The 14,740-nt window shown below is 35.4% G+C and overlaps 1 protein-coding gene across 4 annotated transcripts in view; it reads left to right on the forward strand.

The window, feature by feature from the left end:
* Window positions 1–14,740, forward strand: part of AGTPBP1 (ATP/GTP binding protein 1) — a 172,356-nt gene that overhangs the window by 35,285 nt on the left and 122,331 nt on the right. For 3 of the 4 annotated variants that reach the window (XM_029203528.1, XM_029203531.1, XM_029203530.1), the window contains exon 3: window positions 9,435–9,559. In XM_029203528.1, coding sequence (XP_029059361.1) covers window positions 9,435–9,559 — 125 coding nt within the window. Of the gene's footprint in view, window positions 1–9,434; window positions 9,560–14,740 lie in introns of those variants that run through there. The other variant, XM_029203532.1, reaches the window with a different exon arrangement.

The following is a 14,740-nucleotide window of genomic DNA, read 5'->3' on the forward strand; positions in this document are numbered from 1 at the left end:
TTTTTTTTTTTTTTTTTTGCTGTACGCGGGCCTCTCACTGCTGTGGCCTCTCCCGTTGCGGAGCACAGGCTCCGGACGTGCAGGCTCAGCGGCCATGGCTCACGGGCCCAGCCGCTCCACGGCGTGTGGGATCCTCCCGGACCGGGGCACGAACCCGTGTCCCCTGCATTGGCAGGCGGATTCTCAACCACTGCGCCACCAGGGAAGCCCCCTATGAATTTTTAAACAGCTTTATTGAGATATAATCATCTTCCAACAAGCTGTATATGGAAAGTACAGTTTGGTAAGTGTGGCCTATGTATAACTGGAATTATCCTCTCAATCAAAATACTGAAAATATTTATCATGCTCAAATGTCTCCTGGTGCCCTTTTGTAATCTTTCTCTCCCACCCCATTCCTCACTCCAGACAACCATTGATCTGCTTTCTGTCACTACAGACGTGTTGGCTTTTTTAGAACTTAATATAAATGGGACCATACAGTATGTCTTTTTTGGGGGTGGGGGTGGAGGTAGAAGGTAGGGGTGTGGGTATGCCTTCTTTGATTCAGCGCAATTATTTTTGAGAATCATCTCTTGCAATCATACCTTTTTTGATTAGTAAGTAGTATTCCATTGTGTTGATATACCACAATTTGTTTATCCATTCAACTTTTGGACATTTGGATTGTTTCCAGTTTTTGGTTGTTTCATGAGCATTTTTGGACTTACACTTTATTTTGAGCATTTTTGGACTTATACTTTATTTTCTATTAGCTAAATACCTAGGACTGGAATGGCTGAAGCATATGGTAGGTCTGTGTTTCTTTTTTTTTTGTGTGTGTGTGTTTCTTTTTATGAAGCTGCCAACAATCTGTTTTACAAAGACATTAATACCATCTTCTATTCCCTGCAGCAGTGTATGAAAGTTCTAGTTCTACATTCTCACCAACACTTGGTATGGTCATTCTTTTTAAATTCTTAAGTTCTTATGATCATTCTTTTAAAATTGTAGCCATTGTAATAGGGGTGTATTGGTATCTCATTGTGCTTTTAATTTGCGTTTCTCTAATGACATGTTGTTGAGCATCTTTTCATGCACTTATTCGGTGAAATATCTTTCCAAATCTTCCAATTTTTGAAATTGCAGTGTTTCTTAATAGTTGAGTTTTAGAATTTTTTTATATATTATGGATACAAGTCCTTTATCAGATATTTGAATTGCAAACATTTTCTTCCAGTCTTGTCTTTTCATATTCTGTGCAGTATCTTTTAAGATCAGAAGTTTCAAATTTAGATGATTTCCATTTGCTTATTTGTTCTTTTATGGATTATGCTTTTAGAGTTACATCTAAGAAATATTTGCATAACCCATATTACCAATGTTTTCTCTTATGTTTCTTCTAGAAGTTTTTATAGTTTTAGATTTTACATTTAGGACTCTGCTCCTTTCTGAGTTAATTTTTATATATGGTGCAAGGTATGGATAGAAGTTCTTTTTTTTTTGTGCATATGGATATCTGGTTGTTCAGCACCATTTTTAGAAAGACTATCCTTTCTTCACTGAGTTTCCTTTGTACCTTTATCAAAAATCCGTTATTTGTGGATGTGTAGGTCTATTCTCATACTCTGTTTTGTTCCATTGATCAACATGTCTATCTTAGTGCCTATTGTAATTGTTGCTTTATAACGAGTCTCAAGATTTAGATAGTGTTGGTCTGCCAACCTTTTCTTTTTTCTAAAGTTTGGCCTATTTTAGGTTCTTTGCATTTCCATATGAATTTAGCATCAGTCTGACAATTTCTACATGACAGCCTGTTGGTATTTTGATTGGGATTGCCTTGATTCTGTAGATCACTTTGGGGAGAATTGATATCTTAACACTATTGTCTTCTTACTCTTGAACATGATATATCTCTCTTTTATTTATGATCTTCTTTAACTTCTCTCACTAGTATTTTGTAGTTTTCAGTGCACTGGTTTTTCAGGTTTATCCCTATTTCCCATACAAATAACAACTCTTTGAGGGGTGTCCCTAATAATTTTTAAGAGTATAAAGTGAGGCTGAGAAATGTGGTTTTAACAGAGTTGGAATAGGCCTGACTAAAACTCTTGTTATTATAAAAGAGAGAACAAATATTGGGGGAAAGTTAAAGTTAGAAGTTAGCCATATGCACTTACCTAAAATCCCACTAGAACATGACCGGAGAAGTTTTTAAAAATAATGAATATAAAATAATTAGCATTTAGTTAACTTTGGTGAAGAAATTTAAAGGATAACTTTAATTATTGTTGACACTGGTATAAATTCAGGTTATTTAAAATTTTAACAAACTTTTATTGGTTTTCTTTAACAAATCCCTTGATACTATTGAGCTACATTTATTGTTAAAGAAGCCTTTATTGTGTTTAATTATTATCTTAGAAGTAGTTAGAGAAGTATTGTTCTCTTCCATTTAGAATATTATTTTCCAAACTTACATATTTAAATATTTAACTATTTCTATAAAGGAATGGTAGTGAAATTTCTATTTTTCATTGTCCTTTGCTGTACGATAAAGTAAAATAAAGATTTGTGATCAGTATTTGGAGAGAAACAATAAAAATATGATTAAAGCAAAAGTAATAAAAATAAAGAGTTATAAATGAGGAACAACCATTTCTGAAAGATAATGTGCATAATTTGGACATAAAACTATATGGTTTGAAATTAAATCTTAATTACTATGAGTCTTGGTTAAGTCTAAAACTTTGATATATTTTAATGAATTTTTTGCTGTCAGATGTTTATATCTTGTTTATGAAGACGTTTACTATCTGTATTCAATTTACATTTTAAGATGAAAAGGTAATAACATTTATTTATAATGTGAAGATAGGTTCTTTAGCCCTTGCACTTGCTTGGGAAATTATCTGTTGCAAGGTAATATCTATACACCATTGAGACTTTTGTAACATACAAAAAAATTATGTTTTTAGGGAAATAGCTGTAAGGCTGGATGTAAACTCAAAGAATCAAAAGCAGTAGGAGACCACTACAGTGAAACAAATATTTGAGTGATAGTTTAAAATATACATTGGAAAGTTAACTCGATTTGATGTATTTCACATTGATCATATTTTCAATTCCATGATTTTTTTTACTATAAAGTAATTAACATTAGCAGTTATAAATGGGACCTCCCAGGGTTGGTCTTGGTCTCATTTTGATTCATCTAAAAATAGGGCAAGGCAGGGAAGATAAGTCCTTGTCTGAGCCTCTTTATTTAACAATTTTCTGCTCTGCTGTGTAGCTCAGATCACTCATTGAATAGCTGTATAGCTTTTGTTTTTACCTTTATCCTTGGATTTTCCAAAGTCTAAAAATCATTCAGTAGGTAGAGGTGCCCTCTGGTGTTCACCCTGCAGTTCTCTCAACATTAGTGTCAGCAGCCTTAAATTTTTAGAGCTGAGTTGGGGGTGGCTTGGAATATTTCGTTCAGTTTTTATTCTGTCAATGAGAAAAGTAAAAATAGGGAAATCAACTTGCCTACGTTCTTAATTTCCATTTGTTTGCCGTCCTTCAAAAAATTCATGCATCTATCCATCTATAATTTGTAAGAGCATGATTCTTAGAAAGAAATCACTTAGTTGCAAGTTGTTTTACTTTGATAGTGGTGTAATTTAATTTAAAATTCAAACTCTTACTTTGGAATGGAACAGAGCATGTGTTATGATCAGTGTGTTTTGTATGTTTTTGAATATTTTTAATAGTAGATGTTTTATTAGATACTGAAAAATGCTAACAGATGACCTTTAAGAGAAAAATAACTGGAGAAAACTAAACAAAAAAACCCACTCAATTATTAAATTTCAGAATCCTGGTTTCCATAATGCAAATTTTTCTTAAATCTAGGTTACAGAATTGTTTTTAAAGATGTATTTGCTCTCTAGTATGCAGACTGTGGTGTCTTAATACCATTTCTTACCAAAAAGAACCAGGGCTTTTTGGAGAAAGGGTCGATTCCAGATCAGAGCACAAAATGTGCAAGATAAGTTGAGAACAACAGTTCTCAAACTTTTTGTCTAAGAACCCCCTTGTGCTCTTAAATTAATGACTCGTAAAAGCTTGTGTTGAATGTGCGTTATTTTTAATCTATTGATATTTACCATATTATAAATTAAAACTGAGAAATTAAAAAAATTTTATTACTTCATTTAAAAATAACAGTAATAAACCCATTGCATAATAACATAGTAATATTTTATGTTAAAATAACTAAATTATCAAAAATATTTAGAAGGTGGCCTGATTTATTAAATTTTTGCAAATCTCTTTAATGTCTGGTTTAATGGAAGACAGCTAGATTCTCTTATCTGCTTCTGAGTTCAAACTGTCATACATACATCAGTATACATATTGTTTATAGTACACACATATGTTATACGTATGTACATATATGTTTTAATGAGTATTCATGTTGTTAAAGTATATGGCTACAATATGGGCTCACATAGGTATATATTTAGAAAAGGAAGGAATAGTTGAATAAAAGGCCTTTTCAGATAATTGTGGCTAATTGTCCTTTGATTTATGATGGAGGAAAATAAAGTTGTGTGTTCAGTATTTGGAGAGAAACAGTAAAAATGTGATTAAAGCAAGAGTAATAATTATAGGTGAGGAATGAACATTTCTGAATGATAACAATGTACTTTAGAAATAAAGCCATATTGTTTGAAATTCAAATTGAAGTGAATGTTCTTTGATATTACACTAAAACTTGATAAGTGGTAGTTCCTTAAAGGTTAGTTGCACTGTGGAATCAGAAACCACATATGTGAACTTTTAATTTTCTTTTACATTAAAATCCATTGGTCTCTTTTGCATATTGACTGGTTCTTTTTCCCATGTCTGAATTTGTAACATCACACATTGGTCAGTATTTGGAACATATTGATTCAGTGAGTTATGCAGACCTTCTAAATATTGACAATGTTTATTACACAGTTCGAAGAAATTACATTTACTAATATCACCAGTGATTTTATCAGAAAATTCTTTAAGAAGGGGGAAGCTGTCAAGGTCATGATGGTAGATCTTTGTTTTCCAAGATTCTAATTTTTGCTTGAAAGTTCACATTTAATCATTGGTAACAAATCTATCAGTTGTTTCCTTGAAATGATAGACTCACTTTGTTTATTGCCAAGAAAATGTATTCCAGAATACCCCAGTGCAAATAATCATTGTCAGTTGTTTTTTTAAAGTAAAAATGATGTTCTATGGAAAAAGTAACTAGTTCAGCTTGCAGTTTAAACAACCACACAAGTGTTTTCCCTCAACCATCCTATTTCATTGTGCAGCTGAAATGTCTTATGTGCACACAGAATATTAAAAAATGTATACTCATAGGTGAAACTGGCATTTTTGTTTTTAACTGTGAGCGCATGTTGGTGAAGAACATGGTGACTGCTAGTTATCACACAGTGACTACAATTTGGTGTCACTGTCTTGATTGTATCATGTGCCAGCACTTTATCCACCATTGCCTTCAGATCAACAATGTAAATGTCAACACTGTGTCAAAGGTAAATAGTGTCTTAGTATTTTTATGAAAATAGTTTTTGACCTCACAGATTTTCTGAAAGAGCCTCAAGTACTCAGTTTTGTAGAGCACATACTGAGAACTGCTGGCCTAATAACAGTCTTGTTATATCAAAATCCAGGAAGCTATCAAAGACTAGGATCATAACAAAAGGACTTGGGAGCCCACACGAAGAGGCTCCCATTGATCAAAGGTGGGGCAATTTGAGCATTAGTAACTACAGTGGATAAAATGTATCATATGTGTTTAAATCTGAGTACATATTGATACATGAAAGCAAAATACTTCATTGATTACTTGGGGAGGACTTTTGGAAATGAACTCATTCTTCTGAAAACTGGTAAATAAAGATAAATTAAAAATCCAGCATTTATTTTGCTTTTATTTGATGAATTATACCTCTGGATAATTAAATAAGGGATTTTTCTTTTTATGGAATTGTCCTAGGTAAGAAGTAGAAGGAATGGAAATGGTAGAGTATCAGTGCTTTTCAACCCCTACTAAAGTAATGGATCTAGGCAGTGGTAACCAGTGACTGCTTATATTACAAAAGTAAGATAACCAGACCCTGTTTGCTTCCTTATGGAAGATTACAGTACCACTTACAAAGAATTCATGTCACCAAATCAGGCCTTGATCAGATTAGGCCTTTAAATTCGACTACCAGTTTACAGAAAATAAAGATAGACAAACATATTAATGATACCATTGTTGGGGAGGGGAAAATATATGTACACACACACACACACACACACACACACACACACACACACGAATATATTGTATTGAATTTGTGTATTTTAAAACTTTATGTTAATATCATACTGTGTATATTTTGTTGTTTTTTCATTTAGAGATTTATACATAGTGATATATATTTTCATTTCCATATAATGCTGGCTATTTGCAAAATTGGGAAATATTGTATTATTTTATTTTAGTTACATTCTTAAATAGTATGCTCAATATGTTTTTTTCATCCTCCAGATACCTTTTCAGATGAAGTACCTCCAAATTTAAAGCATTGAGTCTAGTTGTTAATCTAAAAAAAGTATAAATATACTGTTTTCCATATGCTTCTTCATTTTTTTGTTCATTCTGAATATAGCTGGGTATTGCCTATTCTGTGCTAGCCACTGTTCGAAATACTACGTATATAGAATAAGACACGCAAGGTCTTTACCTTTGTGAAGCTTACATCATTGGACACATTTTAATATTGGAAGCTGAGGGGCTGGTGGAGAAGTGGGGACATCTTCAGGTTGTAACCTGAAATGAGAAGGAGCCAGCCATATGAAGAACTGGCAGAAATTATCCTCTAGGTTGAGAGGACAGCAAATATAAAGATCTTGAGATTGGGAAGAAACTTGCTATATTCAAGGAACTGGTAGAAGGCCAGTGTGTTTGGATCCCAGTATGAGGGCAGCAAGAATGAAAGCAGATTATTTAGGACGCTGTAATTGCCAAGTGAGAAATGATGATTGCTTGGACTTGGGTAGTAATAATGATAAGAGATAGAGAGAAGTGGATGGTTTTGAGGTGTTTTAGAGATGGAGCTAATATTGAGCTGGGCATGGGAAAGAGAGTCTAGATTTTTGTCTTGAGCAACGGATGTTTCATGTGAGTTTGGGAAAGTTAAGATTTGGAAGAGGAGCAGGTTGAGGCTGGAGTTGAACGTAGGAGCCAGGCAGCATATCAGTTTTAATCTAACCCCCAGCTGTGGGGTTAGATGAGATTGCTTGGGGTAGTAGAATGGAGAGAGTGAAGGGAAGAGGGCTGGGGATAGAGCTGTAGGGGGTCCTCAGCATCTAGAGGTTTGTTGGAGGAGGAGCCAGTAGAGTCGATCTAAAAGAAGTGGCGATAGGAAGAAAATCAGGAGAATATGGAGCCATTGAAGCCCAAGGGAGAAAGTGAAGAAAGAAGGAGCTGATTGGGATAGGGCTGAGATTCTGAATCTGACAAGGAAAGAAGTGACCACAGGAGGTTTTGGGGAGACCTCAGAGTGCAGATGCCAAACTAGTAGTTTGAAAAAGTGAACAACATGTGAGGAAACGGAGAGGTCAAGTACAGACATTTCCTTCAAGGAGTAGCAGAGAAATGGGGTGGTAACTAGTGGGATCTCCTGGATCATATTGTGTGCCAATGGGTATGATCCAGTTGAAAGGGAGAGCTAAATGATGAATCAGAGAAAGATTACTTGAAGGAACAAATACATTGGGAATGCAAGAAGGGCTGGGGTTAGGCATGCCAGTGGAGGGATTGTTCTTTGAGTCTCAACATACCGGCCAAAGAGAGCCTTTTAAAAGCAAGTCAGGGCTTCCGTGGTGGTGCAGTGGTTGAGAATCCATCGGCCAGCGTAGGGGACATGGGTTCAAGCCCTGGTCCGGGAAGATCCCACATGCCGTGGAGCACCTAAGCCCATGTGCCACAACTACTGAGCCTGTGCTCTAGAGCCCGTGAGCCACAACTACTGAAGCCCTCGTGCCTAGAGCCCATGCTCTGCAACAAGAGAAGCCACCACAACGAGAAGCCCGCGCACCGCAACAAAGAGTGGCCCCTGCTTGCTGCAACTAGAGGAAAGCCCGTGTGCAGCAACGAAGACCTAATGCAGCCAAAAATAAAATAAATAAATAAATAAATCAAGTCAGATCACATCACTCTTCTCAAAAACTTCCTGTCTCACCTAGTTGCAAAAAGTCAACGTTTTTACAGTGGCCTATAAGGCTCTAAATGATTGTGCTCTCTTCTACCCCACCCTCAACTTTGACCTCATCTTTTACCGTTATTCTCCTTTAAGTCTGCTGCGGCCATCTCACTCTTTTTTTTTTTTTGCGGTATGTGGGCCTCTCACTGTTGTGGCCTCTCCCGTTGCGGAGCACAGGCTCTGGACGCGCAGGCTCAGCGGCCATGGCTCACGGGCCCAGCCGCTCCGCGGCATGTGGGATCTTCCTGGACCGGGGCACGAACCCGTGTCCCCTGCATCAGCAGGCGGACTCTCAACCACTGCGCTACCAGGGAAGCCCCCATCTCACTCTTAATTGAATACAGCAGGCATGGTCCTGCCTTGATGTTTTGATGATTGTGACTCTGTCTTCTGGTCAGCTCTTTCTGTAGGTATCTGCACCGTTTACTCTCTTACTCCTTTCAGGCCTTTCCCTAAATGGTACCCTCTCAAAGTTTTCCCTGACCACCCTGTCTAAAATTGCAACCTTCCGCACCCTTGCATCTTTTATTCCCACAACCCGCTTTTCTCCATAGTGCTTCCTACCTTCTTCGTACTATATAATTATTTATGTATTTAATTTGTCCCATTAGAATGTTCACTCTGAGGGGCAGGAATTTTTGTTCATTTTGTTTACTGTTGGCAGTGCCTAGAATAGCACCAAATGTGCAAATGTATAATGAATGGGAATAAAGAAGAAAGAATGTGGGTAGAGAATCAGAGAGATTTAAGAAACTGTTTGTGGGAAATGAATGTATTCTTTTTTGATTTTATAATAGTTATGAAGCAGGGTACTAGCTGAGAATGGAGTGGGTTAGAAGGGATGGTTAGAGTTTTGAGGAAAGCATAGGATGTGTAAAAAGTCTGCTTGGAGAGTGGAAAGGTGAATTGTCAGAATGTGATAAAAGATTGCTGGATAGGGTTGAGTGCACTTTTGTGGTTTCCTGAAATAGAATGTTTCTCATGTAAATCAACAGAACATAGCAATGTTAAGCTCTAACACAGAGTAAGGAAATGTGACATGTGTAAATGCTTAAAGTTTTTAGAAGGGTAGAATTTTGTTTTGATTTGTTTTTAACACTGATCTTTATAGTATTTTATTTGCAATTGATGTAGAATGTGCCCTAATTTAAAGTAACATTCTTTTTTTAGCCTTACCAATAACTCTCGGATTGTGGGACTCCTGGCTCAGCTGGAGAAGATCAATACTGAATCTACAGAATCAGATACTGCCAGATATGTTACATCAAAAATTCTTCATCTGGCTCAGAGTCAAGGTAAACTTTAATCTCTTGTTTTTGGAATGCTTTCTTAATTCTTTAAAAGTAGATGCTAAGAATGTTCAGACTTTTGATAAATACATGGTTATGTAAAAATTGAACTTTCTCCCATAGACTCAAGAAGTAGGAAAGTGAATAACTGTGGAAGAAATTGATCTTCAAAGCATTGTTTCTAAAAAATGATTATGAGTTTACTTATGTATGAATGCCCCCCTTTCCCCAATTTTCAGACAACACCTAATTCCAGTACTACTTTTTCTAGAATGTTGACAAAAAGATGGCAGGTATTATGTTGGTTATTAGTGTTGTTCCCCATTTTGAAATGCAAGCCCTGTCATTCAGTGATTGGATGACCTTAGGGAAGTTTTGAATCTCTAGGACTTAGCTGCACCATCTCTGAAATAGAGATAAGAGATATCATGTAATTATCATGTAATTTACATGAGAAGCATGTAAAAATAATGTTAAAAATGTTCAGTAAATGATGTCTGTAATTAGGCATAATTTATCTGTTTTATGAAGCTAGTACTACTTAGTTGGTATCAAAACCTTGACAGAGTACAAGAGAAGAAAAGTATTAACTTTGCACTTAGGAACCTAAATTTGAAAAATGCCAAATAAAACATTAATGAATTAAGTCCAATTATAATATCAAGAAATATATCAGTATAGCATTATTTGGACAGGTTGAATAAAACCCACGTGATTACCTCAATAGGAGCTAAAAAAGAAATTTAAGATTCCAAAATCTGTGCTTGGTTAAAAAAAAACTTGATTTTTCTTTTTCTAAATAAGGGTAAACCAGTAGCTACCTTTATATTTAACAGTGATGCATTGAAGGCATTCTGTTAAAATTAAGATCCAGACAATTCACAATTATTTTAATTTATTTAGTTTTTTATTATTTCATTATTCTGGAGGTGTAGGTCATTGAAATATTGTGCTTATCAACTAAGGTAAATGTATGAGGATGGTCACTGTATTAGTGCAAAGATAGATAGATGTACCAAGTATATTCACTGTATTCGCATACGAAATAACTCCTTAAAACAAAACAAAACACCCCAACAAAAACAAAGAAAACAAATTCTCCAAACCTATAGATACTACTTGCGTATAATTGCTCTCACCACTGTAGACTCTTCCCATCATAGTCTAGAAGTCCCGGCTCCAACATCACTACTGAAAATGCTCCTAGTCATACCACTACCAGAGATTGTCCTTTTCCCCACCCTGCCACCCACAAATGGGAGAGCCAGCCCCTGAATACTGCCCCCTGGGGTTGTATAATACAATGACTCTGTTTATAGTTAACACAGTGTAAATTACTAGTGAAAGATTGTCCCATCATTATTTATAGCATAATCCAGTTGTCTATCCATTTGAGAGAGAAAGATTAGGAATTTACAGCTCAAAGAAGAAGAAATGCAAATATCTAGTAAACATATGAAAAGGTTCTTTACTTTCATAAAAGTCAGGAATTACTAATGAAAGCAACTAAGATATTTCTCACTACTTAGATTGGCAGAAATTAGAGAATGACAATATCCAGTGCCGTTGAAGGCATGGAAAATAGGGTATTCTCATACACTGTAGGTGGTGCAATAATTATTATAAACTTTGGAGGAAAGAATCTGGCAATGTTTATTAAAATTTAAAGTGCACCTGCTATTTTACTTAACACTTTCACTCTCAGAAATCTGAGTGAAATAAAAATCTTATATAAAAGAATATTTGGAGGTGTTTATTTCAGTGTTTGTAAAGTCAAAGATCAAGAAACAACCTTAAATATCCAACTATGGAGAATGGTTGAATTAATTTTGATGTAGCCAAACTCTGGGACATTATAACTACATTATACAACTATTATCAATAATAAATTATTTATAATATATGCTGTGGTTCATATGTGGAACTACAGGCATACCTCAGAGATATTGTAGGTTCGATTTCAGACTACTGCAATAAAGCAAATATTGCAATAGGGTGAGTCACATGAAGTTTTTGGTTTCCCAGTGGATATTAAAGTTATGTTTACATTGTACTGTAATCTATTAAGTGTGCAATAGCATATGTCTAAAAAAATGTACATATCTTAATTTAAAAATACTTTATTGCTTAAAATGTAAGCCCTCAGTGAGTCATAATCTTTTTGCTGTTGGAGTGTCTTGCCTCAATATTTAAGGTGGCTGACTGATTGAGGTGGTGCTTGCTGAAGGCTGGGGTGGCTGTAGCAATTTCTTAAAATAAGACAGTGAAGTTTGCCACACATACTCTTTCATGAATGATTTCTCTATAGCATGTGGTGCTGTTTGATAGCATTTTACCCACAGTAGAACTTCTTTTAAAACTGGAATTAATCCTCTCAAACCCTACTGCTGCTTTATCAACTGAGTTTTTGTAGTGTTCTAAATCCTTTGTTGTCACTTCAGCAATCTTCACAAGGAGTAGATTCCATCTCAAGACCACTTCCTTTGCTTATCCATAAGAAGCAGCTCCTCATCTGTTAATATTTTATCATGAGATTACAGGAATTCAGTCATATCATCAGGATCCACTTCTAATTCTAGTTCTCTTGCTGTTTCCACCACATCTGCAGTTATTTCCTCCTCTGAAGTCTTGAATCCCTCAAAGTCATCCATGAGGGTTGGAATCAACTTCTTTGAGACTTCTGTTTATGTTGATGTTTTGACCTCTTCCCATGAATCACAGATGTTCTTAATGGCATCTAGAATGGCGAATCCTTTACAAGTTTTTAACTGACTTTGCTCAGATCCATCAGAGGAATCACTGCCTATGACAGCTATAGCCTTGTGAAATGTATTTCTTAAATAAGAAGACTTGAAAGGCAAAATTACTCCTTGACCCATGGATTGCAGAGTGGATGTTGTGTTAGCAGGCATGAGAACAACACTAATCTTGTATATCTTCATCAGAGCTCTTCATCAGAGTGACAAGGTGCATTGTTAGTGAACAGTCCCATTTTGAAAGAAATCTTTTTTTTTCTGAGCAGTAGGTCCCAACAGTGGGCTTTAAAATATTCAGTAAACCATGTTGCAGACAGATGCGCTGTCATCCAGGCTTCATTGTTCCATTGACACAATACAGGCAGAGTAGATTAAGCATAATTCTTAAGGGCCCTAGAATTTTTGGAATTGTAAATGAGCATTGGCTTCAACTTCAAGTCACGAGATGCATTAGTCCCTAATGAGAGAAGCTTTGAAGCCAGATATGACTTCTCCCTAGCTATGAAAGTCCTGGATGGCATCTCTTCCGATATAAGGCTATTTTGTCTACATTGAAAATCTGCTGTTTCGTGTAACCAACTCACTGCAGCTTCTACATCAGCACTTGCTGCTTTACTTTGCACTTTTATGTTACAGAGATGGCTTCTTTCATTGAGCCTCATGAATCAACCTCTGTTAGCTTTAAACATTTCCTCTGCAGAAAAAGGTATTCCATGCAAATGGAAATCAAAAGAAAGCCAGAGTAGCAATATTTGTATCAGACAATAAAGACCATTACAAGAGACAAAGAAGGACTTAACATGATAATTAAGGGATCAATTCAATTGTAAATAAATTTACACCCAATATAGGAGCACTTAAATACATACAGCAAGTATTAACAGGCATAAAGGGAGAAATGGACAGTAACACAATAATAGTAGGGGGCTTTAACACTCCAGTTACATCAAGGGACATATCATCCAGACAGAAAATCAATATGGAAACACTGGCCTTAAATGACACATTTAACCAAATGGACTTGATAGATATATATAGAACATTCCATCTGAAAGCAGCAAAATACACATTCTTTTCAAGTGCACATGGAACATTCTCCAAGATAGTTCACATTCTAGACCACAAAATAAGCCCCGGTAAATTTAAGAAAATTGAAATCATATCAAGTATCTTTTATAACCACAATGTTATGAGTCTAGAAATCAACTACAAGGGAAAAAAACCTGCGAAAACCACAAAGATGTAGAGTTTAAACAGTACGTTACTAAACAAGAAATGGATCACTGAAGAAATCAAAGAGGAAATCATAAAATACCTGGAGACAAATGAAATGAAAATAATGGTCTGAAATCTGTAGGATGCAGTAAAAGCAGTTCTCAGAGGGAAGTTTATAGTGATACAAGCTTAGCCCAGGAAACAAAAATCTCAAATAACCTAACCTTACACCTAAAGAAACTAGAAAAAGAAAGAACAAACAAAACCCAAAATTAGTAGAAGGTAAGAAATCATAAAGATCAGAGCATAAATAAATGAAATGACTTAAAAAAATTAGAAAGAATGAGTGAAAATAAGAGCTGGTTCTTTGAAAAGATAAACAGAATTGATAAGCCTATAACCAGATACATCAAAAAAAAAAAAAGAGAATGCTCAAATTGATAAAATCAGAAATGAAAAAGAAATTACAACTGAAACCACAGAAATACAAAAGCTCATAAGAGACTACTATGAACAACTATATGCCAATAAAATGGACAACCTAGGAAAAATGGGCAAATTCTTAGAAATGTACAGTCTCCCAAGATTGAACCAGGAAGAAACAGAAAATATGAACAGACCAATTACCAGTGATGAAACTGAATCAGTAATTGAAACACTCGCAACAAACTAAAGTCCTGGACCAGATGGCTTCACAGGTGAATTCTGCCAAATATTTAGAGAAGAGTTAATACCTATCTTTGTGAAACTACTCCAAAAAATTGCAGAGGAAGGCATGCTTCTGAACTCATTCTACAAGGTCAGCATTACCCTGATTGCAAAACCAGACAAAGATATCACAAAAAAAGAAAATTTTTTTTCGCCCATCTCACTGATGAACATAGATGCAAAAATCCTCACCAAAATATTAGCAAATTGAATCCAGCAATACATTAAGAGGATCATACACCATAATCAAGTGGGATTTATCTCAGGAATGCAAGGATGCTTCAATATCCACAAATCAAACAGTGTGATACACCACGTTAACAAATTGAAGAATAAAAGCCATATAATCTCAGTAGATGCAGAAAAGCTTTTGACAAATTTCAACATCTACTTATGGTAAAAACTCTCCAGAAAGTGGGCATAGAGGGAACATACCTCAACATAATAAAGGCCATATGTGATAAGCCCACAGTTAACATCATACTTAGTGATGAAAAGCTGAAAGTAT

This window comes from Monodon monoceros, unplaced genomic scaffold (assembly GCF_005190385.1).
Source record: "Monodon monoceros isolate NGI ecotype Baffin Bay Population unplaced genomic scaffold, NGI_Narwhal_1 Super_Scaffold_5, whole genome shotgun sequence".
Taxonomy (NCBI): domain Eukaryota; kingdom Metazoa; phylum Chordata; class Mammalia; order Artiodactyla; family Monodontidae; genus Monodon; species Monodon monoceros.